Consider the following 27451-nt stretch of genomic DNA (forward strand, 5'->3'; position numbering starts at 1 on the left):
GGTGAATATATATTTAAACTTAATACTATTAAATCAGAAATGTACTTCTTTTAATATATTATAAATAAAAAGAAAATAATAAAACATTCAATTTATTTTAATTGAAAAGAATCATAGGAATGTAGACATTATAATATTAAAGGGAGAGAGAGAAAAAAAAAAAAAATAAATAAAAATAAAAATAAAATAAATAAGAATAAAATTTTAATTACACAAATGATGTATGTAATATAATATATTATTATATAAAATGTATATACATTATTATGAGAAAAATAAAGAATATATATATATATATATATATAATATAACATTAATAAATTTTCATTTCATTTGTGTAATTTTTGTGTTATACGCAAAAAATATTTAAGTTTATATTTAAGAATGGTATATATACATGTACGCTAATATATATCATCTGATATTTAAAAAAAAATATATATATATATTATATTTTCGTGATAATATTATAAGTTGATGAAATTTTTTTTTTATACCTAACCGCTTTAAAAAAAAAAGAAGAAAAAAAAAAAAGAAAAAGTACATACATACATATATATATATATATATATATATATATATATAATATTATCGTTTTCAAGAATCATTATATATTTTTATGAAATATATGAATAAGATTAGATTGTAAAAAGATGGAGGAAGATTCATTCAAAAATAGATTACTCAAGAGAAATATCGATATATGGATAGAAAAGTACCGACCAGAATTTTTAGATGAAGTAGTAGGAAATCCTTTTGTAATAAATACATTGAAGAGTATTATTACTTCAGGAAATATGCCTAATTTACTTTTAGCTGTAAAAAAAAAAAAAAAAAAAAAAAATTTCTTTGATAATATATTTTATAAAAGGGATATATATATATATATATATATATATTTACATATTTATTTTTTTTTGTGAACGTGTAAAAAATATATTAAATGTTTTAACAAAAAAATGGTTCATGGATGATAAAAATATAAATATGTATATATGATTATGTGTACATACAAAATATATATGTTCTTCCTTTTTTTTTATTTTATTTTTTTTATTATTATAGGGTGCTCCTGGTACGGGTAAAACGACAAGCATATTATGTCTGGCAAGCGAAATGCTCGGAAATCAAGCAAAAAAAGCTGTTCTGGAATTAAACGCATCAGATGATAGAGGAATTAATGTGATAAGAGATAGAATAAAAAGTTTTGCAAAAGAAATAATAAGTTTACCACCAGGAAAACATAAAATTATTATATTAGATGAAGTAGATTCTATGACAACAGCAGCTCAACAATCTTTAAGAAGAATAATGGAATTATATTCAGATACAACTCGATTTGCTTTAGCTTGTAATCAATCGGAAAAAATTATTGATGCACTTCAAAGTAGATGTGCAATTATTAGATATTTTAAATTAAGTGATGATCAAGTTTTAAAAAGAATATTAAAAATATGTGATTTAGAAAATATAAAATATACAGATGATGGATTAGATGCTTTAACATTTATTGCTGATGGTGATTTAAGAAAAGCTGTAAATTGTTTACAATCAACATATGCAGGTTTAGAAGTTATAAATAAGGAAAATGTATTACATATATGTGATATCCCTTCTCCTGAAAGAATTGAGAATTTACTTAAACATTGTGTTAATAGTGAATGGAAAAAAGCACATGATATTGCATATAGTATGATAAAAGAAGGACATACACCTTATGATATATCATTAACATCATCTAATGTCTTAAGGAGATTTAATATTGGTTCAGAAGTTATACAAATTGAATTTTTAAAAATAGGTGCCATGGCATGTAATACCATGGCAACAGGTTTAACATCTGTAATACAACTAGATAAATTGCTAGCTGATTGGTGTATGGCCGCAAAAATATTGAGATCAAAAGCGTGAAATTTAGGAACATTATATATATATATATATATATATGTAGGTGTAATTAAAAATATTTATCCTTTTGGAAAATAAAATAAAATATATATAACCAATAATGACCCATGTCAAAACATAATAATGTATTTTTTTCTTTTTTTTTTTTATAAATTATTATTATATTTATGATTCCTTTTACTACAATATACATATGACAATACATATACATATATGTATGTCGACTTCTTTTATTATACATATATATATATATATATATATACGTATATTTTTTTTTATTTATATATATATTTTTTTTTTAATAAAAAAATTTCAAAATATGTGTCTTTAAATAAATGAAAGCTAATTTTAATATTATTATTATATATTTTTTAATTAACTTGATATATATATATATATATATATATATATATTTTAAATATAAACATTTAAAAATAAAGAATAAATATATGATTATGCACATATATATATATATATATATATAATTTATAATTATTAGAAACTTTCTAAAACCTTTATTGCAACATACAAAAAAGGGATAATAGAAATATAATTTTTTTTTGAATTCTAACAAAAAAAAAAAAAAATAATAAAATAAAATATTCACCTATTAAAGTTGGTGTTTCTCTTGTTATGATTTTTATTTATTCCTTTTTTATTATATTTATTATATCTATTGTTATATTTATTGTTATTTTTCCTCTTCTTGTTGTTGCTGTTATAACTTTTATTCATATTGCTACCGTTTTTATTTTTTTTTCCTTTAATATACTTTAAATACATATAATTCCTCAACCTTTGACCACATAGAGGCGGTAATTTGGAAGGATCTGCAACTTCTCGTTCAGGTTCTTTGGTAAGCTGACTTTCATAACCCTGTTCCGTAATGACTAAACCGTTATTGTTTTTGAGTGCAAAAGGTTTTATATTATTATTATTATTTTTATTTTTATTATTAGTATTATTTTTTTGTATGATTTTATTCTTAACCTTTGATTTATTTAAGAAAATACTTTGATTTCTATCTTTAATCAATTTTTGTGGTATGACAGCTTTATTAAAATGTTTGATAATTTTATTAATTTTTCGTTTTTCATTTATATTTGTATTGAAAAAGTCTTTTAATTCTTTTGATTTTAAGGATTGATATAAAATTTCTTTTTGTATGAACAATTTAATTTTTTTATTTGTACATTTATTTAATGTGGATTCAACTCTATATCGATATTTTTCAACAATATTATATTGTATATTTTTCTTAATCATGGTACAAATATTTTTATCTTCAATTAATTTTTGTAGAAATTCCTTCTCCCCATAATTTAATTCATTCACAAATGATATACATTTCCCTTTGTTATTTAATCTACATGTTCTTCCAATTCTATGTATAAATGTCTCTGAGTCTGATGGCATATCAAAATTAACAACACATTTAACATCATAAAAATCTAATCCTCTACTATATAAGAAATCTTTCTCTTCATTCAATTTTGTGGTGTCATCTGTTTTCTCATTTTCATCATCTGAATTATATGTCCTGCAGGAATTATTATCGCTAAGTGGTTCGTTCAGCGTTTGATCATCATTATCATTATCATCATCATTATTATCATCATTATCATCATCATTATCATCGCCATCATCATCATCATTATCTTCATCTTCATCATTATCTTCATCATCATCATTATCATTATCATCATCATTATCATCATCATTATCATCATCATCATTATCATCATCATCATTATAATCACCATCATCTTCATCATCATCATTATCATCACCACCATCAACATTATCCATTTTATTTGACCCTAGTACACCCTTCACATGCTTCATATTATTCTTTTCATATTGAGGGCAAATCAAAAAATGAAATTTCGAATTGTTAAAAGCCGAAATTATATTCTGTCGAATTAATATGGGATGGTTCGGGTTAAGTATAGAAGAAGAAACATTTAGGTAAGTTAAAAAAATTTTAATTTTATATGCATCATGTATGGTTGTAGTAAATATAATAGATTTATAAGGTATAATTTTAATTTTTATTAAATTATATAAATAGATATATTTAATTAATTCTTCTTTATATACATAATAAAATGCCTTTCCGGTAAACTTTTGATATTTTGTTTTCCCTTCATTTCCTTCATCATGAATATTATTTTTTCCGGCTTCTTCCCTTTTCATAATAACACTATTTGTGTTATTAGTTTTATTTTTTTTTTTTTCAAAGGATGACTCATTTTTTTGTTCATGGCTAACGTATATAGGATTATGTAAAAATAATTTGGTTTTCTCTAAAATATTCCTTTTTAAAGTAGCTGATGCCATAACAATTTGATATTTCTTGTTAAATTTTTTTGGTAAATAACTTGTTAGTGTCTTCAAATATGATTGAAATTCTTGAGTATGTAAAACGTCTGCTTCATCTAGAATTAATATTTTTAAATTCATTAAAATATCTAGATTATTTTTTTTCTTTTTTTCTATAATATGTGTACATAAATCTTTTGGAGTACTAATTAATATGGTTGGATGTTCATAAAAAGTATTGTTCACATTATGATTAACAGTTATTATATCTTTTAAATAGGTACATAACTTTTTTGTAACGTCATATATTTGTAAACATAATTCTTCTGTAGGACATATTATAATACATTTATAAAAAAACTTCAAATGATCTTTTTCGTTCAAATTAAATTTTATCAAATTATGTACAACGGGTATTAAATATGCCATTGTTTTTCCCGAACCAGTTTTAGAGCTTATTATAACATCATGACCATTTAATATTTTACATATAGACATCTTTTGTATTATAGTAGGATGTTGATATTTGAATAAATATAATAAAGCTTTTCTTAATCTCACATCTAACATAATGTTATCAAAATTATCAAAATGGTTACTTCTGTCGAACATTTCCTCGTTATTCTTTTTTTTATTCTTACTAGATTTTTTAACATCGTTGTGGTCATCATCATTATTATCACTATCGTCATTATCATCATTATCATCATTATCTTCATCTTCATCATTATCTTCATCATCATTATCATCACTATCTTCATCTTCATCTTCATCATCATCATCACCATCATCATCACCATCATCATTATCATCATTATCATCAATTTCATTTATCTTATCATTTATGTTTTCCTTAATTTCTATTTCTTCTTTTTCTTCTTCATCATTCATCATATCCTTTATTTGTGCATCATTCATGGTTACTGTCATTAGTTATTTCTTGTTGACAATTAAAATTTTTTGATTATATATTTTTATATGACTTCTCTACAAAGAATTTAATTATAGATATACAAACTTATATGGTCATAATATATTATATTATAAATTTGTATTTATAAAAACGTTACATTTATGTATATTATAAGATTATATAATAAATATTATTATATTTATAATTATTTCTCTATAATACTAATATTAAGAAATTACTCAAATTTCATCATTCTGTTATTTTATATTAATGATTATAATTCAAGTTTATATGTTTTCAAAATAATTTAAATGACATAAATATATAAGATATTATATATATAGGAAGATTTACAAAAACATGGTTAAATAATTATATTCATCTTTAATTATATGTATATATATATATATTATATATATGATGTTTTTTTTTTTTTTTTTTTCCTTTTATTTATTTGTAGAAAAAATAAAATAAAAGATAAGATAAATAAAAAAACTTATACAAATATATACAAATATATATTATATATATATACATATATTACATTATTATATATTTATTTAAAATCTTTTTAATTAGGTGAACTTATAAATGGTAAATTAATATAAAAACTGTTCGAAAAAAAAAATATATATAAATATAATAAATATTATATGAGTATATTATTTTTTTTTATGTTATTTTTTATTATATATAAAATATATAATGAATATATGTAATTTTTAAAATAAATAATAAAAGTATTATTATATATTATATTAATATATTTATACCCTAATAAAAAATTTATAAACTTTTCAATATTTATATGCATACAGTATAACAAAGTATTATATTTTTAATTACAATAATTTTTTCTACAATATAATATAATATAATATATAAGATTTTATTATTTGAATGATTATAAATAGAAATTAATTATACAATTAATAAAAAATATATATATTAATATATATATATATATATATTTAATATACGTATATAATATTTATTAATTTTTGTTTGTTTGTTTTATATATATAATGAAATATTCTGATCACAACTTTTATTAAAAGAAAAAAAAAAAAAAATAAAGGATTACAATTAAATTTTAAAGACATTTATTTATATTCAAATAAGGTAAGGGAAAAAAATAAATAGATATCCATATAGTTCATATAAATAAATATATTACATATATATAATAATATATATAATGTAATCATAGGAAGAAGGAAGCATATGTTCCCATAATAAAATATATATATGTAATATTTTTGTATATAAAAAATATAATATAATATATATATATATATATAATACTATATATAACCTATTATTTTTTTTTTTTTTCTTTTTTTTTTTTTTTGTATTATTTGGGGAACTGTATTAATTTTCCAGCACATATCATATATATAATATATATATATATATAAGGTTATTTTAAAATATGCAGTTTAATATTTGTAAACTTTTTTATATGTTTGAAGGAAAATATTTCATATTTTTATAATTACCGCATACTGAATAAAATAAATATATTTTATTCTTTCACTATAATTTGTATATTATATATATGTATATATTTTTTTTTTATAATACTTTGATTTGTTTATTTTAAATTTTATATTTATTTATTTATTTATTTATTTATTTATTTTATTTTATTTAATTTTTTTTTTTTTTTTTTTGTAATTTTTGGTCAAGTGTTCATTATACTATATTATATATATACATATATACATATATATAATATGGAAATTATAAACTTGTTGCATATAACATCTTTATCAATTTTTTTATTAACCCTTTTAGGTATATGGGTTTACAAAACACTAATAATAAATAAAGAAAAGAAAAAGAAAAAAAATCAAGAAGAAAACGAAGAAAAAAAAAAAAAGGAAAAAAAGGAACATTCCAACATTTTTTTTAATAACAAGGAAGGAGAAATATATTGTGATGACGAAAAGTGTTATCTAATAAATAAGGAAAATAAAAATATTTTATTAAAAAAAAGAGATAATAAAGAAATAAAAGAAAATATAAATGTTGCGGACACAATGAGTAGTAGTGATATGAATAATACAATGAAAAATGTAATAAATGATGATCATATAAATAATCATTATAAAACAATGCAAGAAAATAAATCAGTAAATAATTTCGAAGGAGAACTTAAAAATGATCATCTTCAAATATCAAAGGATAATCAAAATGATAATAATAATTTTATTTGTTACAATAATAAATATAATTCAGTGTGTAAAATAAAAACAGAGAATAGTCTCCTTGAAAATAATTCGAATGAAAATAAATCAGAAACGGATAACGAAAATTCAGATAAAAAAATTAACAACAAAATGAATGATAGTACGATAGAGAGTATTTTTGATATAAAAGGAGAAGATGTTAAATATAAAGACGATCTTGATAATAAAGATAATATGATGAATGATATAAAAAGAGAAGATGTTAAATATAAAGACGATCTTGATAATAAAGATAATGTGGTGAATGATATAAAGGGAGAAGATGTTAAATATAAAGACGATCTTGATAATAAAGAGAATGTGATGAATGATATAAAAAGAGAAGATGTTAAATATAAAGACGATCTTGATAATAAAGATAATATGATGAATGATATAAAAAGAGAAGATGTTAAATATAAAGACGATCTTGATAATAAAGATAATGTGGTGAATGATATAAAGGGAGAAGATGTTAAATATAAAGACGATTTTTATAATAAAGATAATGTAAATTATGAGGAAAAAAATAATCATTTAAGTGAATGCGTAAATAAAACACAAAACGAATATCCTGTTGAAGAACATACAAGTAATGAAGTAGAAAAAAATAAAAAAGATATTGATTCCACAAATAAAACGAAATACCCGAGTAACAGAAATTATTATAGTGACAATTATATTAATTACGATACAGATGAAAATTCGAATATAAGCTCATCCAAAGAAAATGATATTTCAGATGAGTATAGTTCATATAATAATGATTCCTTATATAATTCGGATAATAGTGAAGTAGAAAAAATGTCTTCTTCTATGGATGAGGATGAATTAGATGAATATGATGATGATGATGATGGTGAGGACGAAGAAGAAGAAGAAGAAGAAGAAAATAGTGATGAAGATAAATACAACGATACATATTATAATAATGATAATAATAATAATAACAGTGATAAGTTTGTTGAGGGAGATAATCAAAAACATATTCAAGATGATATCTTAAATAAAAGTGTTGAAGAAATAAAAGATATAGGTAATAATTATTTCAAAAATAATGATTATTTAAATGCTATTTATTATTATAATAAAGCATTAAAAAAATGTAAAGACAAAAATATAAAAAGTATATTATATTCCAATAGAGCTGCATGTAATATTTTTTTAAAAAAATGGAATACTGTTATCGAAGATTGTAATAAATCTATACATCTAAATGATAACTTTGCAAAGTCTTATATAAGAAGAAGTAACGCCTATGAACAGTTACAAAAATATAATGACGCTTCAAATGATTTAAATAAAGCATTAACAATCGATCCGAATTTATTAAAAAATTATCAAGTCAAACAAAGAAAACTTAAAGAATTAGCTGAACAACAGTTAAATAAAGAAAAAGAAGAAATGGTAGGAAAATTAAAAGATTTTGGAAACTTATTATTAGGAAAAGTAGGATTATCCCTAGATAATTTTGAAGTACAAAAAAATCCAAACAACGATGGATCCTTTAATATACAGTTCAAGCAAAATAAATAATAATCATCATTAAAAAAAAAAAAAAAAAAAATATTCATATACCTACAATGAAATAATTTCCATGTAATAAATATATATTTAAATCATTTCATTTTATAATATCTTCATTTTTTTTTAATTACATTTTTTTTCTTGTTTTTGTTATTTTTAATAAGACGCATGGAAACTTCAAAATAAAAAAAAAAAAAAAAAAAAAGAAAACAAAAAAAAAATTATTTTAATTTGACTTTTTAGTATTAGCCAATAAATAAATAAATAAATATATATATATATATATATATATATTTCTTTAAAATAGTTTTCGAATATGGGTATATAATTTTCCATAATAAAGGAAGAATAACATATTAAAAAAAATAAATATTTAAAGGAAAAAAAAAAAAAAAAAAAAAAAAAAACATTATATTATTTGATAACCACGTGGTTTTATTAAAATAAACAAAAAAAATGTAATAAAGTTAAATAAAAAAAAAAATATATATAAGTATAAACACATTTACGTAGATCATCTTTATTGTAAATATATTTACATTTATATTTTTGATATTTAATATGTATAAATGGGTAGCATTATTATCCCACGTATACAATATGGAAATATTATATATATATATATATATATAGTAATTCCATGTAGACAAAAAAATTAAAGAAATATATGGATAAACATTATATATTTTGCATAAAATTTAAAAAAATAAGAATGATAAAATAATTCCATATAATTAAAGAGTAATTATAAATATATATAAATATATATATATATATATATATATATATATTTATTTATTTATTTATTTATTTATTTATTTATATTTTATTTTCTTATGAATATATGTGTATTAAATAGTGTAACACATTTTTGACACTGAAGGAATCTATAGCATCAAAGCTTTGATCCGTAATGGATCCATTTTTAAATGTACTCAAAGTATGATTTGTAATTTTTGTAAATCCAAGAGCATTTCTACAATTTTTGCATTGTTTCAAGGTTGGAAAAACAATATCTTGGTTGAGGAATTGTTTTTTATTAAAATTATTAGAAGGTGTTGATGTGTTGTTATCTATCATTAGCAAATCATACATCGATCTCAAGGTTACAGCATTATGTATTCTCCAGAGAAAGATAATAAAAGATTCTGCTGAATGTATATTACAATAACCATAATAACAAAATTTTTGTGCATTTAAAAAATGATCTATACAATTCTGACAATTTAAATAATTCTTAGTATAATTTGTAATTGCTTCAATATAATATAGATAATTATGTTTATCATGTTGTAAACAATAAACAGATATTTTATGATATAATAACCAATATGAACATAATACAGAATTTTGTTCACATAATTTAAAGGATATTAAATTGGTATCATTATTATTATTATTATTATAATCTAATTTATATTCATTAATATAATTAATATTTTCAGTATATTTTATCCATTCATCATATTTTATAGGATAGGTAAATGAATTTAATTTATTTATAATATCATATAAACCTTCTTCTAAATCATTATATATATTAGAAACTATACTTAACATGACAAGGAATGGTTCTATATATTCTTTTTGTATATCTCTTCCTAATGATATATGTTTTTTTAATGTAAATAATATACCAATAATAATATCATGTTTTATATTATCTTTATTAAAATTAATATGATTGCTCCATCTCTCTACATTTTCTTTATTTTCTTCATAGTCATAATTATTCTCAATAAAATCATCATTCATAACATTTACAGAATCTTTAATTTCCTCTTTATTTTTATCATTCTTATAACCAAAAAGAAAATGATATATTTCATTCTTCTTTTTATTTTTCTTTTCTGGAAGTATATAGGAACTATTCATACATATCCTTAAGTCATTATAATTAAAGTTTACATTTTTACATAAATATTTTTCTATTAATATTTTAAAATCATATATATTATCAATTCTTTCAACTTCTCTATAAGCTAATAATAAGTCCCCATTATATTTTTCCCCTTCTATCATACTTGAAGGGTTAATATATTTATATTCCTTATCATTAATTTTGTCATATACTGGAAATAATAATCTAAAGGTAGGAAAATATAACACATCAAAATAACGACAATATGGAACAAGTAAATAACATGAACAATCAAATACAAATAATGATACATTCTTCTCATATGTTAAGATTTTCTTTTCAACATCATTCCATATATTCATATATCGATTACAAGCTGGGCAATAATAATTCTTTATATTTATTAATATTACATCTCCATGTCTTATATTATTTAACTTACTCCAAAATTCATTTACTATAACATCAGCACCTTTACATACATTATCGCTTCTTACAATATTTAGATGTATCCAAAAAAATAAAAAGTAAACTGGTAACAGTAGTCTCACAGCATACGTCACTTTCATCGTTTCATATTTATCATGAGATAATCACACGAACAATAATATAAATAAATAAAAATATATGTATATATATATATATATATATATATATATATATATTTATTTATTTTTTATGTTCTCTTCTTTTTCCATGCCTAACAACCATTTTTTTTTTTTTTTTTTTTTCTTATTTATTTTATTACATATATATATATATATATATATATATATATCTTTTTTTTTTTTTTATTAATTATATGCTACACAAATGTATTAATATAAAATAAAGCAGACAATTGTTAATTTTTAAAATTACTAAAAATATATGAACATATATATTGTACAAAATTATAATTTCAAAAAAAAAAAAAAAAAAAAAAAATGTGTATACAAAACATATATAAATAAATATATTTATTATATATTTTTTTTCATCTTCCCATTTAATTTTAAATAAATATTCTGAGCATGTAAATTGGATATCTACATTTTCAAACATATATAAATAAAAATTATATATATATATATATATATATATATATATATATATATATATTATTTTTATCCATTCATCGCATGCTTTCATACAAAGCTCATTTTATATAAATAGTTATGTTATTTTGAATGCATTTACGTAATTTTTGGTGTGCTTGTATTGATTATATATAATTTTTTTTTTTTTTTTCTCATTCCCTTTTAAGTATAATGAAAAAAATATTCATAATCATAAGGTAATTTATTTCATTCTTTTATAAAATATTCCACAAAGATACATATATATATATATATATATATATATTACTACTATTTAAAAGACAAAGAAGGCATATATTTATTTCATCATATATATTATATATATATATAATAATATGTTAATGAAAGACGAGAAACAAGGAAACAAAAAAAAAAAAAAAATAATAATAAAATAAAATCAATAATAAAAAAATAATCTTATATATATATATTAATATTATATATCGATTATTATAAAATTACTAATATATGTTCATTTTAAAGGTTCAGAATTTTCTCATATTTATATAATAAAATACATATCCAATTATATATATATATTTATATGTATGAACTTAAAAAAATATGCTAAATACATTTTTCATAATCTATTTAACATATATTATTATATTACATAAACATTTTTTTTAAGAACTCAAAAAAAAAAAAAATATATTTATTTATATATAATTAATATATTATATTCAAGGATAGGAGATAAATCATATGAGCCAAATATATAATAATATCATTAAAAAAAAGTGTAATAAAAAACTAAAAAATAACAAAATAGAATAAAATAATGTGATTAAAATTTTATATAAAACATAATTTTTATATATTAAAAAAAATAAATAATAAATAAATAAATTTATATAAAATAAACAAGACATATTTTATTATATATATAAAAAAAAAATATATATATATATATATTTATATATATGTACCTAACTATTTACAGAAAATATCATTGTTATTATAATATACATATAATTTTTTTTTTTTTTTTTTTTTTTTTTTTGTTCTCTATTTAAAAAGTATTTGATTCCTCTCCAATAATTTGAATTTTAAATAAATAATATAATAATAATATAATTTTATATAAAAGAGAAATATATAATATTTAATTTTTATATATTTGTAAATATAATTAGAAATATATTTGTATATAGAAGTTATTTTATTTTATATATATATATTTATATATAATATTAAAAATATTACACAAAAATAATGATAAATAAAAACCCTTATAGTGAAAAGAAAAATGATATAAGTGACAAACTTAATTATAAAAATATAAATGATGTAAGTATACATGAATTAAATTGTTTGAAAAATAATCGAGCTGTATATTTGAAAAGAGGAAATATGTTTTTTATAAGTTCCAAAGAGGAAGCTTTAGAAGTATTAAAAAATAAAAGTACACAAATGAAATAATATATATATATATAAAGTGAAGTATGAGGGAAATATTTACTCATCATTATATTTGTACCTACAAAATATGATATATTTTTATAAATTGTTTTAAACTCACAAGGTGTGATTTATATGTATATATATTATAATTCGAGGTTTTAATTTTTATGTGGAATGTAACACGGACATGTTCATGTTCATACAAATAAGAGAAAAAAAAAAAAAAAAAATATAAAATAAAACTGGAACATACTATAGTTCCATTAAGTAATATACTACATATATATATATATATATATATATATATATATATATATATATATATATATATATTTATTTATTTATTTATTTATCTATTTATATGTATAGCTTACATTTATATTTATACAATATAGAAGAAAAAAAATTATATGATAAAATTAAAACTCCAAATATTTTTCGTGTACATAATTTTAAACATCCTTATCGTTCTCGTTATCTCGAAAAATGTTGTCTACAATGAAAAAAAACTAAAAAACAAAAATTGCATGTTACCCAATAGGAGACACAAAAATGATCTTTTAAAAAGACAGGTGAAAAATAGAAAGGTAATTTTATTTAATGATCACAATATCGAATTAATAAATTTAAAACGAAAATATAATAAACGCACAAAATATAAAAACCTTGATGCATTTATAACAAACCTTAAAGTAACCCATGTTGTTAATCACAATAAAAGTATTATTACTTATGTTAAAAAAAAAAAACTTTTATTTTCCAATAAAATATATAACCATTTTAATTATCCAGGATTTGATTTTAGCGTATTAAAAGAAAATAATAATGAACAAGATAAAAGTAGAATAGGTATAATAAAAACTCCAAGGGGTGATATAGAAACACCCAATTTTCTTTTCTGTGCAACAAAAGGGTGTATGAAATCAACACCAATAGATTTTATTAAAAAATGTAATACACAAGTTATATTATCGAATACATTTCATTTACTTATTCAACCCAAGCCTCATATTATTTTTCAGTTAGGTGGGTTACATAAATTTATGAATTGGAATTCTCCTATTCTGACGGATTCAGGTGGTTATCAAATTTTTAGCATGTCCTTTGGATCTGTTTCAAATGAAATAAAAAGAAAATGTGCAGGTACCCCTCAAATAACAAAAATGTCTATAAAGAATAAAAAAAAAGATAATTTAAATAATGAAGAAGATCAAGTGAATAATAATTTTATAAATAATAATTGTGAAAATAATATGTATAATAAAAAGGGAAAATGCTTATCTAATAATAATAATAGTAATAATAATAATAATAATAATAATAATAATAGTGAAAAAAGTGTAACAGATACAAATAATTTAAACAAACAAATTATCTTAAAACTTAATGAAAAGGGAGCAGAATATAAATCATATTATGATGGTTCCATAGATTTATTATCACCTGAATCTTCTATACAATCACAATATTTATTAGGTAGTGATTTTATCTTGGTTTTAGATGAATGTACACCTTATCATGTTGATAAAATTTATACTGAAAAATCTATGCATAGATCTCATAGATGGTATGTAAGATGTTTAGCCGAATTTTATAAATCACAAAATATGAAAAATTATCATGAATATTTAAATGATATATATAATAAAAAATATAAAACAAACGATAAATGGATCAAAAGAGACAAAAATAATCAAGCTATTTATGGAATAATACAAGGTGGTATATACCCAGACCTAAGACTAAAAAGTTGTGACTTTGTATATAACTTACCTTTTTTTGGGCTATGTATAGGTGGATGTTTAGGAAAAGATAAAGATATGATGTATGCAGTTATAAAACAAACTATGGATATTATACATGATATTAAAAAAAAAAAAGAAAAAAATACTTACAAAGAAAAACCAATTCATTTATTAGGTATAGGTCAAATTAAAGATATTATTTATGGTGTAAAACAAGGAATAGATACTTTCGATTGTGTTATTCCATCAAGATTAGCAAGACATGGATATTTCTTATCAAAAATAAAAACTATTGAAACTATAGAAAAAAAATTAAAAAGAAAGCTTCAAAATGAATATATAAAAATTAAACTAAGTATCTTTCAATCTGATAATCAACCTTTAGAAGAAGATTGTGCATGCTATACATGTCAACATTATTCAAGGGCATACCTACATCATCTCTATAAAATTAATGATAATTTATTGGGAACATTATTAACCATACATAATGTTTATTATATGAACCACCTAATGCAAGATATAAGAAATTCTATTAAAGAAGGTAATATTAATCAAATAGAACAAAAGTATATAAAAAAGTGAAGTATATATACACTACAAAAAAAAAAAAAAAATATATGTTAAAATGGTACACAATTATTATATATTACATATTTGTAATTATTTTATTTTATTATATTAATTTTTTTTTTTTTTTTTTTTTAAGTTTATCATATATATATTTCAAATAAATATTTTATTTTATTTTATTTTTATTTTATTTTATTTTATTTTATTTTTTTTTTGGTAAATTATTATGAAAAAACATTAAAAAAAAATAAATTAAAAATATTAAAACATCATTATCACAAGAGGAGAAAACGATTTCATAATTATGATAAAAAAAATATAATTCACAAATTAACGAATTAAAAAAAAAAAATATATTAAAATATTAAAATGATAAAATAATAATAATATGTATAAATTATAATACAATATATTTCTATTCCCATTTCCATTTCTATTTTTTTTGTTCTATTTTTTTTTCTTTTTTCTCTATACTTCGATATAATTAGAATCCTTTATAGATCTTCCCTTACCAATAAATTTTTTTTGTCCATCATCCTTTTTCTTATATTTATTAGAATACTCATTTTGATTAACCGTATGTGGTCCTAAAATAATGGAATAATATTAAATAAAATATACGAAATGTAATCATTTATACATATTTAATAATATATATAAGAATATTTGTAATTACAAATTATTACTTAGTGTGTCTAGGACAGAATTAGGTGCTTTCACACCACCAAATATGCTCTGCACGAAAAAGTAAAAAAAAAAAAAAAAAATTTAGGATTAATAATATAATAAATTCTTTATTTATATAATCAATATATGTTTATTTACTTATTTTCCTTCTCTTACTTGAGTTACATGCCAACATAAAAATGTATTGGAACAAGTTAAAGTGGCATAGCATATCATTAAATATAAATCAATTTTTTTAAAAGTAAATATTCTACAAAAAAAAAAAAAAAAAAAAAAAGAGTAATATAATATACGTATTAATATATTCTAAAAAAATATATATGAACCATAGAATGTATAAATATTTAGTTTTTTTTTTTTAAATTAAAAATATATTACGCTTCCAAAACTATAAATATCGAAATTATACTCGAAACAAATAACATCCAATTATAAAACCTCTATTAGAAAACAAAAAGTGTAAAATGATTATTATATTATATGTATACATATACATTTCTTATATTTCATTATTCCTTTTATTAATCTTTCTTTATCCAATTACCAAAAGTGAAGGTATATAAGAATTACCTATACACACAAAAAAAAAAAAAAAATATATATATATATATATATATATATAATATATACAAATTCATATATAATATCCAAATAAGCACATCAAGATACACACATGTATGCGTTACACATATTAGTTTTCTTAAATAATTATATATTGTATAACTTTTTCATTATATGTTTTTTTTTTTTTTTTTTCATCCTTACCCATAAATGCAAACACAGGAAATATGCAAAAATACAGATTCATAAAAAATAACCATCTATATAAAATTTTATAATAAAAAAAAAAAAAAAAAATTACAGGATTAAAAAGAATGAAATATGTACAAATATTTCAATAAGTCTAGGTTTATAATATTTTATACATACCCATATGACGATATTGGAGTTGTAAAAAAGGTATATATAAATAATATAAAAATATAGGAATTATAAAATAGTAAAAAATATATATATTTTGTACACAAAATTTTTGTTTCTTCATCAGGTTCGTAACGTTCAAGTTTATCACGAATATTATCCATTTTACTATGATATTTATATATCTATATATGTATATGTATATTTATATTTATATTTATATGTATTATGATATATTCTTATGTTTTAAGGATTTGAATATATAAATGTATAATTTAAATGTTACGTTAAAATGTGATTTAATTTAAACCAAAGATAAATCTACATAAAAAAACAAAAAAAAAAAAAAAAAAAAAAAAGAAATATTCAAATGATACATATCATTATAAATATTATATATATATATATATATATATCAAATGTAAAAAAGAATATTTTTGATTTCTTATTTTATTTCATATTTATTTTTGTATTGTTTTTTTTCATTCGATTTATTATTACTCTATAAGATTTTTCTTAGAAAAAAACAAAAAATATATATTTATATATACAAATAAATATAATATGTATTATTATATATGTATAGTAAAGATTGCAACAAATATATTTATGCCCTATTCTTTTTAGGAATATTTAGAAAATTTCCGAATTTCAAAAAAAAAAATAGAATTTATAATATATATTATTTATAATCATTTTAAATACAATATCTTAAAAAAATTTTTTTTTTTTTTTTTTTTTTTTTGTTTATTTTTATTTTATGGAAATATTATATATATATATATATACATATATTACACACTTCTTATTCTAAGAAAAAAAAAACTTGCAAAATCATACAGAGCGTATAATGTATAAAATAATAATACTACAAAAAAAAAAAAAAAAAAAAAAAAATTAAATCATATTAAAATATATAAAAGTATATATTTTTTTCATAGACACACACAATATATCTGTTTCCTTTCCATTTTAAAAAATTAAAAATACATAGATATAACAAACATAAGAATATATATAATTAAATATATTTTCTTTCTCTGTTTTTTTCTTCTTGTGTATTTTTACAATATAAAGACTTAGAAATATTATTTTAATTTGAACTCCAATTTACATCAGTTTTTTTATATATTTTTTTTTTTTTTTTTTTTTTTTCTATAAAATTAATTCTTAATGAATAAAAAGAAACTTAAGGGTAAAAAGAAAGAAGCTAAAGATAAAAAAAGCAACAATAAATTGAAGAAATTAACAAATGGAGAATTAGAAAATATTATCAAAACACAAAAAGAAGAACTTATTAGAATAAATCAAAAGAAACATCTTTTAGAAAAAAAGCTAGTTCGTATAATATATAATATACACACACACTCATACAAAAATAAAAAAATAAAAAAATAAAAGTGTGACCAGAAAGAATATATCTTATAAATATTTCTGATCATAATATTTTTTTTTTTTTTTTTCTTTATTTTCCTTTTTTAAGAGTGAAAAAAACAAAGAGTTTGAAATATTTAAAAATGAATACAAAGAATTGAAAAATAAAGTAAATGTAATTAATGAAGATTGTGAAAAGTTTGATGAAAAGATACAAGAAGAAGATAAAACTATCAAAAGTAAATCTATTTTTTATAATTTTCAAAATGAGGAAGAGTTGAAAAAGTTAGAAAAAGAGAAAGATAATCTTAAAAATTTAATTGATGAGAGACATGAAGAAACGATGAATAATATATTAAATCATATAGAACAACAACGTCTTAGTTTAGATTATGAAAAAAACAAAAATTTTGAAGAAATTAATGAATTAAATATTTCTTTCGATGTGGTAATTAAAAAAAAGGAAAACAAAAGGCTTTATATAATTAAATGTGTTAATATGCTTATATATGTAAATCTAAATATATTTTTTTTTTTTGTATTTGTAAATATGTCTATTATTATTTTTATTACATTCTCCACATTGCATTCATAAATATAACAATAATAAATAAATAAGTATATATATATATATATATATATATATATATAATACAATAAAATTAAATTGTTATGGATGTAATATTATTCCTAATATAATAGTTTTATAAATATTGGAAGTATAGTACAAAATGTAATTAACTATTAAATACCTGTCCATATAATAAATAAATAAATAAATATATATATATATGCATATATTAATAATTCCGCATTCTTCAGAGGATGCAAAATGTAGAAGAGTTATTCACAAAATATTTAGAAACATATGATATAGAAAAAAAAGAAGAAATGGATGATATAATAGAGAATTATAAAATTTTGGAAAGGAATGAAATAAATTATATACAAAATATGTATAATGATCATGTTAAGAGTATTAAAGAAATACATATGGTAGTTCTGGAGAATTATAAAAAATATTATATTGATCAACTCAAAGAAAATATAAAGAAAATAAAAAGTTTAAAAGAAAAAATAAATGAACTTGAAATAAACGATAAGGAAATAAAAAATGATTTAAGTGTACATAATAATGAATATTATTCTATGGTAGAAAATATAAAAAATTTAGAATTGAAGAGGTATTACATACAAATATGTAAATAAATAAATGAATATATAAATAAATAAATATGTGTATATATATATATATATATATATATTACATACTTGTATATAATATATTTACCTTATTTTTTCATCTATTTAATGTTGTTATTTAATAGAGAAAATTTGAAGAAGGACCTAAAGTTTTATTCCAAAGATTTCGTCATATATAAAAACTTAGAACTAATTTATAATGAAAGTGATGTTCATATAAAAAATTTAAAACAATTCTCACAAAGTTCAAGAGATAAAATTACTCAAGTGGAAAAAGAGTTAAAGAGAATATCTGAAGATGAATTAAATGTAGACGATTATTTTGAAGATATTAAAAAAAAAAATATTCTTTTGAAAAAAAAGATAGAAAGTATTGATATTAATTTGGATGATATCAATAAAGAATTTCAATCTTATATAAAGGAGAATAATATAAAAGATGAAGATGTACAAAATGTAAGAAAGGGAATAAACTTTTGTTTAAATACATATAACAGAGAATTTGATAATTTGTTGTATACTCAAAAGAAAATGAAGAAGAAAATTAAAGACACTGTAAATATTTATGAAAAAAAATTGAAGGACATAAATATAAAAAAGGAAACAACATAAAAAAAAAATATACATATATATATATATATATATATATATATATATTAATAAAATATAATATTTATGGATATAACATTTTCTCCTTTTTAAAAATATATAATGAATAAAAAAATTTGAACAAATTTTTGTATGTGAATAATATAAAATAAGAATAACTAAAAAGAAATGTATACTTTTTGTATATTAGTTGAATTATTTATTCAGTATCATCAAATAAAAATATTGAAAATATATATCACATAATCAATATGATATAAAATATAACAGTCATCTTGAAAATATAAATAAAATGTTCCTTTTATATATAATACTTTATAAAACTTTATGAAAATACATAAAATGATATTTATCATGTGCCAAATGTGTATACTTTATAAGTGAAATTTAAACTAGCTATTTTGATATATTTTTTTTTTTTTTTTTTTTTTTTTTTTTTTCACAAATTTGAAGGGATAATATTTCAACTAGCTAATTAATATAAAATTTTGTTCTTTAATTCCTTTTTTTTTCTATTTTTTTTTTTTTTTTTTTTTGTTTTTTATTTAGTATTATTTTTTTTTTCCTTTGCATTACGAACATACACACAGAATAACTGAAAACTAAAGAACCGAATAAAATGCATAATTATTTTTTCATTATTTTAAGAAGATAGGAATAATGAAATAATTATGTGATATATTTGAAACATACTTTGAATATATTATATTTGATTTTTAATGTGATCACACATAAATATTATATATATATATATATTTATTTATTTATTTTTATGTTTTTGGTAAATGAGCAAACCTAAGATATTAATTAGTCAAATAAAAAATGTAGGTGATATTAAGTTACGAAACTTGAAGGGAATTGAATCATGTAAGAAAAAAATTTTTGGATATGTTGAGAATATGCCAGGAGAGAAGAACTGGCTAAAACCTTTGGTTGGAAAAAGTATGCAGAATTATTATTTTCCATCGAAATATTTACATTTGGATTTTAATTTAAAGGAATATTTAAGAATGCAAACAGTACGTTTTAAAAAAAAAGAGACTAATGAGAGTTTACTAAAATTACAAAAATGCATCAATATGATAATTGAAAATAAGGATATGATTGATAAGTTCTTATGTAAAATACCCAAGGAGTTATTTATAGAAAATCAGAGTTTAAAAGATTTTTATGAGTTATATTTAACTATTTATCCAAGTCATATATATAAGCCAAATTTATTGTTTGATATAAAAGAATTAAATTTGGAGAAAGAAAGATTTAGTTGGTTTTTTTATAATAAAAAAAATGACAGAAAAGACAAAATAACTATAAATGATAGTGAAAATAATGATATATCATATAATAGTGAAGGGGATGAAGTACATAAAAATATTAAAGAAATAGGAAATGAAGAAAAGAATCAAGATGAGGATAATACAAAAAATAATTATATGCAAAAGGAAAACTTTTCGAATTATGAAAATATAATTTTTAATAAAACAAAGAAAAAGATAAAATTTAAAAAAATTATATGTATGGATCAAATTAATGAAAAAACAAATAAAAATAACACTTCTCTTATAAATAATATTATGAGCAATGATGACAACATTTATTATCTTGACAATGATTTGAATGTAGGTTTAGAAAAGACAATACCAAAAGATAATAAAACTAATGAAGAGATAGAAAAATCGAAAAATGAATTTTATAATTTATTAAATGAAAATGAAAGCTTAAAAAAAACATTATCCATACGAAATCGTTTTATAGATCCATTATATTTAAGAAGAAGATATTCTTATATAGATAAATTAACCAAAAAGAAAATCAAAAAGGAAAAACATAAAACATATAGAAAGCATTTTATACAACATGCTGATGAGAAAAAGGTATGGCCAGATAATAAAGGACTATTAAATAAGATTTATCCAAATCCATACTCATAAAAGAACAAATAAAACATAAAATAATATATATAGATGTTGGTATATATTTATATATTACTTATACGATCACATTATATCCTTCTACATACAAATATATACACAAATAAAACGTATTCATATTTTTATATTTTATCTTAATATTTTTTGTAATATAAATAATATAACAATATTATATGTATATATGGATATATTTAAGAATTTATTATATTTCTTAAAAAATTAAATTTTTTTTTTTAAAAGCTATACTTTTATAAAATAAAAATATTATTTTCACATATTTATGAAATTCATATAAAAATTTAAATATTTTTATTATAATTCATTCATATAAAATTTTTCTTTTTCTTTTACCTATATTTATTTATGTGTTGTACAAATAAATAGAGGTATGTAATATATCGTGGTCCTATCTAATAAAAATTTATGTACAAAAAAAAAAAAAAAAAAATAATAAATTAAAAAAAAATAAAAAAAATAAAAAAAAATAAAAAAAAATAAAAAAGCGGAAATTCTGTAAATAGGAAATTAAAAATATATATTATGTTTAAAGAAAAAATTGGAAATGTAAATGTAACCCGATAATATATATATATATATATATATATATATATGTATTAATATTTTTAAGTTTATATTTATATGACATATAAATATAAATATATACATATATATAATATATATAATATATATAATATATATAATATTTCATTGTTTTTATTTATTCTTATTATATATTTTTTTTGATTATGTTAAATTAAATGAGATTTTAACAAATGGAAAATCGATGCTTGTATGCATATAAGAAAAAGTTCGGTGTGAGTTATCCTGAACATTTGGATGACGAACAGTTCGAACCTTTGAATAATGTTATGTTAAATATGATGGAACAGAAAAATTTTGTTATAGAAATAAAAGATTTAGAAGAAGATGCTAAGAAATATTTAATTGATGAGAAGGGTGATATAAAAAATAAAGAAAAGATTAGTTTAATAAATACATATTATAGTGATAGGGAAAGGATGTTATTTTGCTTGTTATCATCCTTAATAGAAAAAAAAGAATATTCTTTTGAAGGATATATTATATGTAGTTATGTTATAAAAATGAATTCTTCTTATTATAGTGCATGGGTGTACAGAAGAAAATGTTTAAAGAAATTAAATTTAAATCTATTGAATGATTTAAAATTTACAAAATACATTATAAGTGATAATATTAAAAGTTTTCAGAGCTGGTTCCATAGAAGATGGCTAATCGAGTATATATATAAAATGAATTATAGAAAAAAAAATAACCAAAGAAATAATGAATGTAATTATAATATCTATATTGAGGAGGGGAAAAATATAGATAATAAAAATGAAAATTTAAATGAATATAATATAGATATGGAAAATAATTATATATCTTCATTCGATGATGAAAAGAATTTTATAAGTTCAGAAGAAGAAATGAACAGTAATAGTTCATATAATATACATGATAATTTTTATAATGATGATGATGGTTTTATAAGTAATTGTGATGATACGGATTTTGAAGAAGGACAAGAAAATAATAGAAATAATATATATATTTATGAAGAATTAGGAAATATTATTAATAATAATATATTCTTTAAAAATTCTTTATTACCAAATGAAATAATTAATATAGATAATTTTTTATATGAAGAATTATTATATAATAATTGTGATATATTTATTGATATGAAAAATTATAATTCTTGGGCTACTAAAACATGGCTTATAGATAAATTTAATATTTTACAAAATGAATATATATGTAAAAAACATAATATTATATTACATGAATTTTGTTTTATTAATTATTTATTAACTATTGATATATATAATAATTCATTGTGGGTATATAGATATTTTATACTTAACAAATTAAGTTATTTTCATGATTTAGCAAAAATGCAGAAAGAAATTTATTTCTGTTTTACATATGCAAATCAATTTTATGATAACCAAGCTATTTTTAATTATTTCATTCATATGGTTTTTTTATATATTAAGTTATATCAAAATGCCAGCCAAATAAAACAAAAAAATACAGAATTAAATATACAATGTGAGAAAAAAGAAGAAACATATAAACATGACGAGAGAAATATTTTCCAAATTCCTCTTGTTAACTACATTAAAAATGAACTAATAAAAATTCAGCACAAATCAAAATTTGTTCTAGTCTTCCTTTCACAACTTTATTCTTACAACGGATCTTATGATGATGAAATAGAGGTAAATATGGAAAGATAAAAAAAAAATAAAAATAAAAAAATATGGAAACATATATAAAATGTATATGGTATATGAATGTTTTTATTAATTATAGCTGAAAAGGATTTACATTATATGTTTTAACATATATATAAATGTATATATATATAATATATATATATATTTTTTTTTATCATTTAACAGTGTTATAGGTATCTACAAAAGTATGACGATTTTAACGAACATGTGTGGAAAGATAGAATAGAATGTGTTCAAAAAAGGTTAAAAATATGAAAAGGGAACACAATATGATATTTTATGTTGTTATAAATAAAGGAAAAGAAAAAAGAAAAAGCACGTCCTTTTTTTTTATATTAATATGTTTTATTAAATATAAATAATGTTACATATATACTACATATATATAATATATGTATAATATTAATTTTTTAATTTCTTTTTTTGTGATTTTTTAAAATATATACTTATATATTTTCATTTGTGCATTTCATAAATTATATATTTTAAATTAAGTCATGTATTTATTCTTATTTTTATTTTTTTTTAATATTTTTTGTTTTTTTTTTTTTTTAAATACTGACGAAATAATAATTATATTAATGAAAATATAGAAAAATAAAATACTTTATTTTTTATATTTTATATATATTATTTTAATATATAAAACTATATGATTTTTTAAAATATATATAAACAGGCTATTCATTATATTATAAATATATATATTATATATATAAATATATATAAATATAATATTATACTATAAATATTTTAGTGCTTGTATATATATTATGTACCTTAAAAAAATATAATTTGTAATTAAAGGGGTTTAAAATTTTAAACTTACAGTGATGAGAGGATATATATATATATATATGAATAATATACAATATGATTTTTTATTATACATTATATAATATAGATTTAATAATACAAAATAAAATATAGAAAAACATAATAAAATTATATATTATAATCAAAATATATGTGATGATATGATGTATTTATAAAATAAAATACCAATATATATTTGTTTTATGATTATGATCTTAAATAATATATAATAATATATTAATATATATATATATATATATTATATTTTAAGCACTAATATATAAATATATTATTCTTTAATTTTTATAAATTAGTATTACATATATCCAATATAATAAGTATACATCAAAAAAATTAATAATAAAAGCAAAAGGAGATTTTTTTTTCTTCTTATAATTAAAATCAAACAAACAAAAAAAAAAAGGTATTAACTTATTTCCAACACAAAAAAAGAGGAAAAAAAAAAAAAAAAATTATATATATAATATATATATATATATATATATATATATATAATATATATAATATAAATATTTATATAATAATATACATTTTTTTAATATATATTATAATGATTTAAAAAAAAGTAATAAAATTAAAAAAAGATAGATTTCTTTTTTATTTTTCTTTTTCTTAATAAATAAAAATATAATTATATAAATATTTATTTAAATAAATAATTAAATAAATATATATATATTTTATAAAACATATAATTTTTCAAAAACGAAACACAAAAATTTAAATAAATAATATATATTATAAATTTTGATGCAGCAAAATGGTAAGAATATATAATTAATATTTTCTAAGCTTTTTGTAAATTTTAAATATATAAATGTATCTTTTTTAAATATAATATATAATATATATATATATATATTTGTTTTGTTTTTTGTTATTATATTTAAAACTGTGAAAACATAAGAACAAATCGAAAATATAAAATCAGAAAAAAAAAAAAAGAAAGAAAGAAAAATAAAATAATAAATATAAAAAATAATATTATTAATAAAAGAATAAATTGTATATATCATCCAGAAATGGTTTGATCACAATTATTTTTTCTGTACATATTTTATTTGGAATATATATATATATATATATATATATATATATATATATATATTACATAAATATATATTATATTTATATACATATATTTAAATATTATTTTTTTTTCTTTTTTATGACCTTTTAGGGAAGAGTCAGGACTAAAACTATTAAAAGAGCCGCAAGGCAAATTGTAGAAAAGTACTATGCCAAATTAACTCTAGATTTTCAAATTAACAAAAAGATAACAGAGGAAGTAGCCATAATTCCCTCAAAGAGAATGAAAAATAAAGTTGCTGGTTTTGTTACTCACTTAATGAAAAGAATACAAAAGGGACCTGTACGTGGTATTAGTTTGAAATTACAAGAAGAAGAAAGAGAAAGACGTTTAGATTTTGTCCCAGAAAAATCACAAATTGATGTTAGCGTAATTTATGTAGAACCTGATACATTACGTATGATCAAATCCTTGGGTATAAATATTAGCAACATGAAAGTACATAATCCCATGATTAACACTAACCAACAAAAACAAAACAGAATGAATAACCAATTTTAAAAAAGAAAAAATTAAAATTAAAATCAATATAACATATGTAAGTATATTATGTGTAATATATTTATATAATATGTATTATATTTTTGAAGTATCAATTTTAATATAATTAAATAGAGTCAATACAAGAACAAAATTGTATATATATATATATATATATATATATATATATATATATATATATATGTACATACATACAATCATATATTAAATTGAATACTCATTTCTTTGTACATATATATGTGTATTTTTTTTTTTTTTTTTTTTTTTTTTTAATTTTTTTTTCATATATATAACAACCACTCTTTATCATTTAATTTTTGGAAAGAAAAATTTAACTTTGAAATTAATTATTCTTTTTATAATAAAAATATTAATACTTAAAGATATAAAGTTATATTTATATTTAAGTTAGTACAACATATGAAACATGTATATTGTACTCTGGATCAATTTAATTAAATCTTGTCT

At 18.3% G+C, this 27451-nt stretch overlaps 11 protein-coding genes across 11 annotated transcripts; 8 read left to right on the plus strand and 3 right to left on the minus strand.

The window, feature by feature from the left end:
• Positions 1-653: 653 nt before the first annotated feature.
• PF3D7_1241700 (replication factor C subunit 4, putative) lies at positions 654-1911 on the plus strand (the record flags this gene model as incomplete). Its single annotated transcript, XM_001350769.1, has 2 exons — positions 654-818; positions 1066-1911. 2 exons carry the CDS (start codon positions 654-656, stop codon positions 1909-1911), a joined length of 1011 nt encoding a protein of 336 aa, XP_001350805.1.
• Positions 1912-2511: 600 nt separating this feature from the next.
• PF3D7_1241800 (ATP-dependent RNA helicase DBP9, putative) lies at positions 2512-5148 on the minus strand (the record flags this gene model as incomplete). Its single annotated transcript, XM_001350770.2, has 1 exon — positions 2512-5148. One exon carries the CDS (start codon positions 5146-5148, stop codon positions 2512-2514), a length of 2637 nt encoding a protein of 878 aa, XP_001350806.2.
• Positions 5149-6879: 1731 nt separating this feature from the next.
• Positions 6880-8910, plus strand: PF3D7_1241900 (tetratricopeptide repeat protein, putative; the record flags this gene model as incomplete). The annotated part of the gene is made up of 1 exon (XM_001350771.1): positions 6880-8910. The coding sequence occupies one exon, from the start codon at positions 6880-6882 to the stop codon at positions 8908-8910; it is 2031 nt and encodes a 676-aa protein (XP_001350807.1).
• Positions 8911-9735: 825 nt separating this feature from the next.
• Positions 9736-11331, minus strand: PF3D7_1242000 (sulfhydryl oxidase, putative; the record flags this gene model as incomplete). Its single annotated transcript, XM_001350772.1, has 1 exon — positions 9736-11331. The coding sequence occupies one exon, from the start codon at positions 11329-11331 to the stop codon at positions 9736-9738; it is 1596 nt and encodes a 531-aa protein (XP_001350808.1).
• A 1725-nt stretch (positions 11332-13056) lies between these two features.
• Positions 13057-13263, plus strand: PF3D7_1242100 (conserved Plasmodium protein, unknown function; the record flags this gene model as incomplete). The annotated part of the gene is made up of 1 exon (XM_001350773.1): positions 13057-13263. One exon carries the CDS (start codon positions 13057-13059, stop codon positions 13261-13263), a length of 207 nt encoding a protein of 68 aa, XP_001350809.1.
• Positions 13264-13655: 392 nt separating this feature from the next.
• PF3D7_1242200 (queuine tRNA-ribosyltransferase, putative) lies at positions 13656-15575 on the plus strand (the record flags this gene model as incomplete). Its single annotated transcript, XM_001350774.2, has 1 exon — positions 13656-15575. One exon carries the CDS (start codon positions 13656-13658, stop codon positions 15573-15575), a length of 1920 nt encoding a protein of 639 aa, XP_001350810.2.
• Positions 15576-16031: 456 nt separating this feature from the next.
• PF3D7_1242300 (conserved Plasmodium membrane protein, unknown function) lies at positions 16032-17335 on the minus strand (the record flags this gene model as incomplete). Its single annotated transcript, XM_001350775.1, has 7 exons — positions 16032-16150; positions 16250-16298; positions 16407-16500; positions 16629-16690; positions 16795-16820; positions 17016-17071; positions 17181-17335. The coding sequence occupies 7 exons, from the start codon at positions 17333-17335 to the stop codon at positions 16032-16034; spliced, it is 561 nt and encodes a 186-aa protein (XP_001350811.1).
• A 1009-nt stretch (positions 17336-18344) lies between these two features.
• PF3D7_1242400 (GAS8-like protein, putative) lies at positions 18345-20360 on the plus strand (the record flags this gene model as incomplete). The annotated part of the gene is made up of 4 exons (XM_001350776.1): positions 18345-18509; positions 18655-18993; positions 19368-19729; positions 19874-20360. 4 exons carry the CDS (start codon positions 18345-18347, stop codon positions 20358-20360), a joined length of 1353 nt encoding a protein of 450 aa, XP_001350812.1.
• A 782-nt stretch (positions 20361-21142) lies between these two features.
• PF3D7_1242500 (uncharacterized protein) lies at positions 21143-22288 on the plus strand (the record flags this gene model as incomplete). Its single annotated transcript, XM_001350777.1, has 1 exon — positions 21143-22288. One exon carries the CDS (start codon positions 21143-21145, stop codon positions 22286-22288), a length of 1146 nt encoding a protein of 381 aa, XP_001350813.1.
• Positions 22289-23061: 773 nt separating this feature from the next.
• On the plus strand, positions 23062-24810 carry PF3D7_1242600 (protein farnesyltransferase subunit alpha; the record flags this gene model as incomplete). Its single annotated transcript, XM_001350778.2, has 2 exons — positions 23062-24537; positions 24721-24810. The coding sequence occupies 2 exons, from the start codon at positions 23062-23064 to the stop codon at positions 24808-24810; spliced, it is 1566 nt and encodes a 521-aa protein (XP_001350814.2).
• A 1342-nt stretch (positions 24811-26152) lies between these two features.
• Positions 26153-26983, plus strand: PF3D7_1242700 (40S ribosomal protein S17, putative; the record flags this gene model as incomplete). Its single annotated transcript, XM_001350779.1, has 2 exons — positions 26153-26155; positions 26573-26983. The coding sequence occupies 2 exons, from the start codon at positions 26153-26155 to the stop codon at positions 26981-26983; spliced, it is 414 nt and encodes a 137-aa protein (XP_001350815.1).
• Between the last annotated feature and the right edge of the window lie 468 nt (positions 26984-27451).

This window comes from Plasmodium falciparum (genome assembly GCF_000002765.6).
Source record: "Plasmodium falciparum 3D7 genome assembly, chromosome: 12".
In the NCBI taxonomy this organism is placed as follows: Eukaryota; Apicomplexa; class Aconoidasida; order Haemosporida; family Plasmodiidae; genus Plasmodium; species Plasmodium falciparum.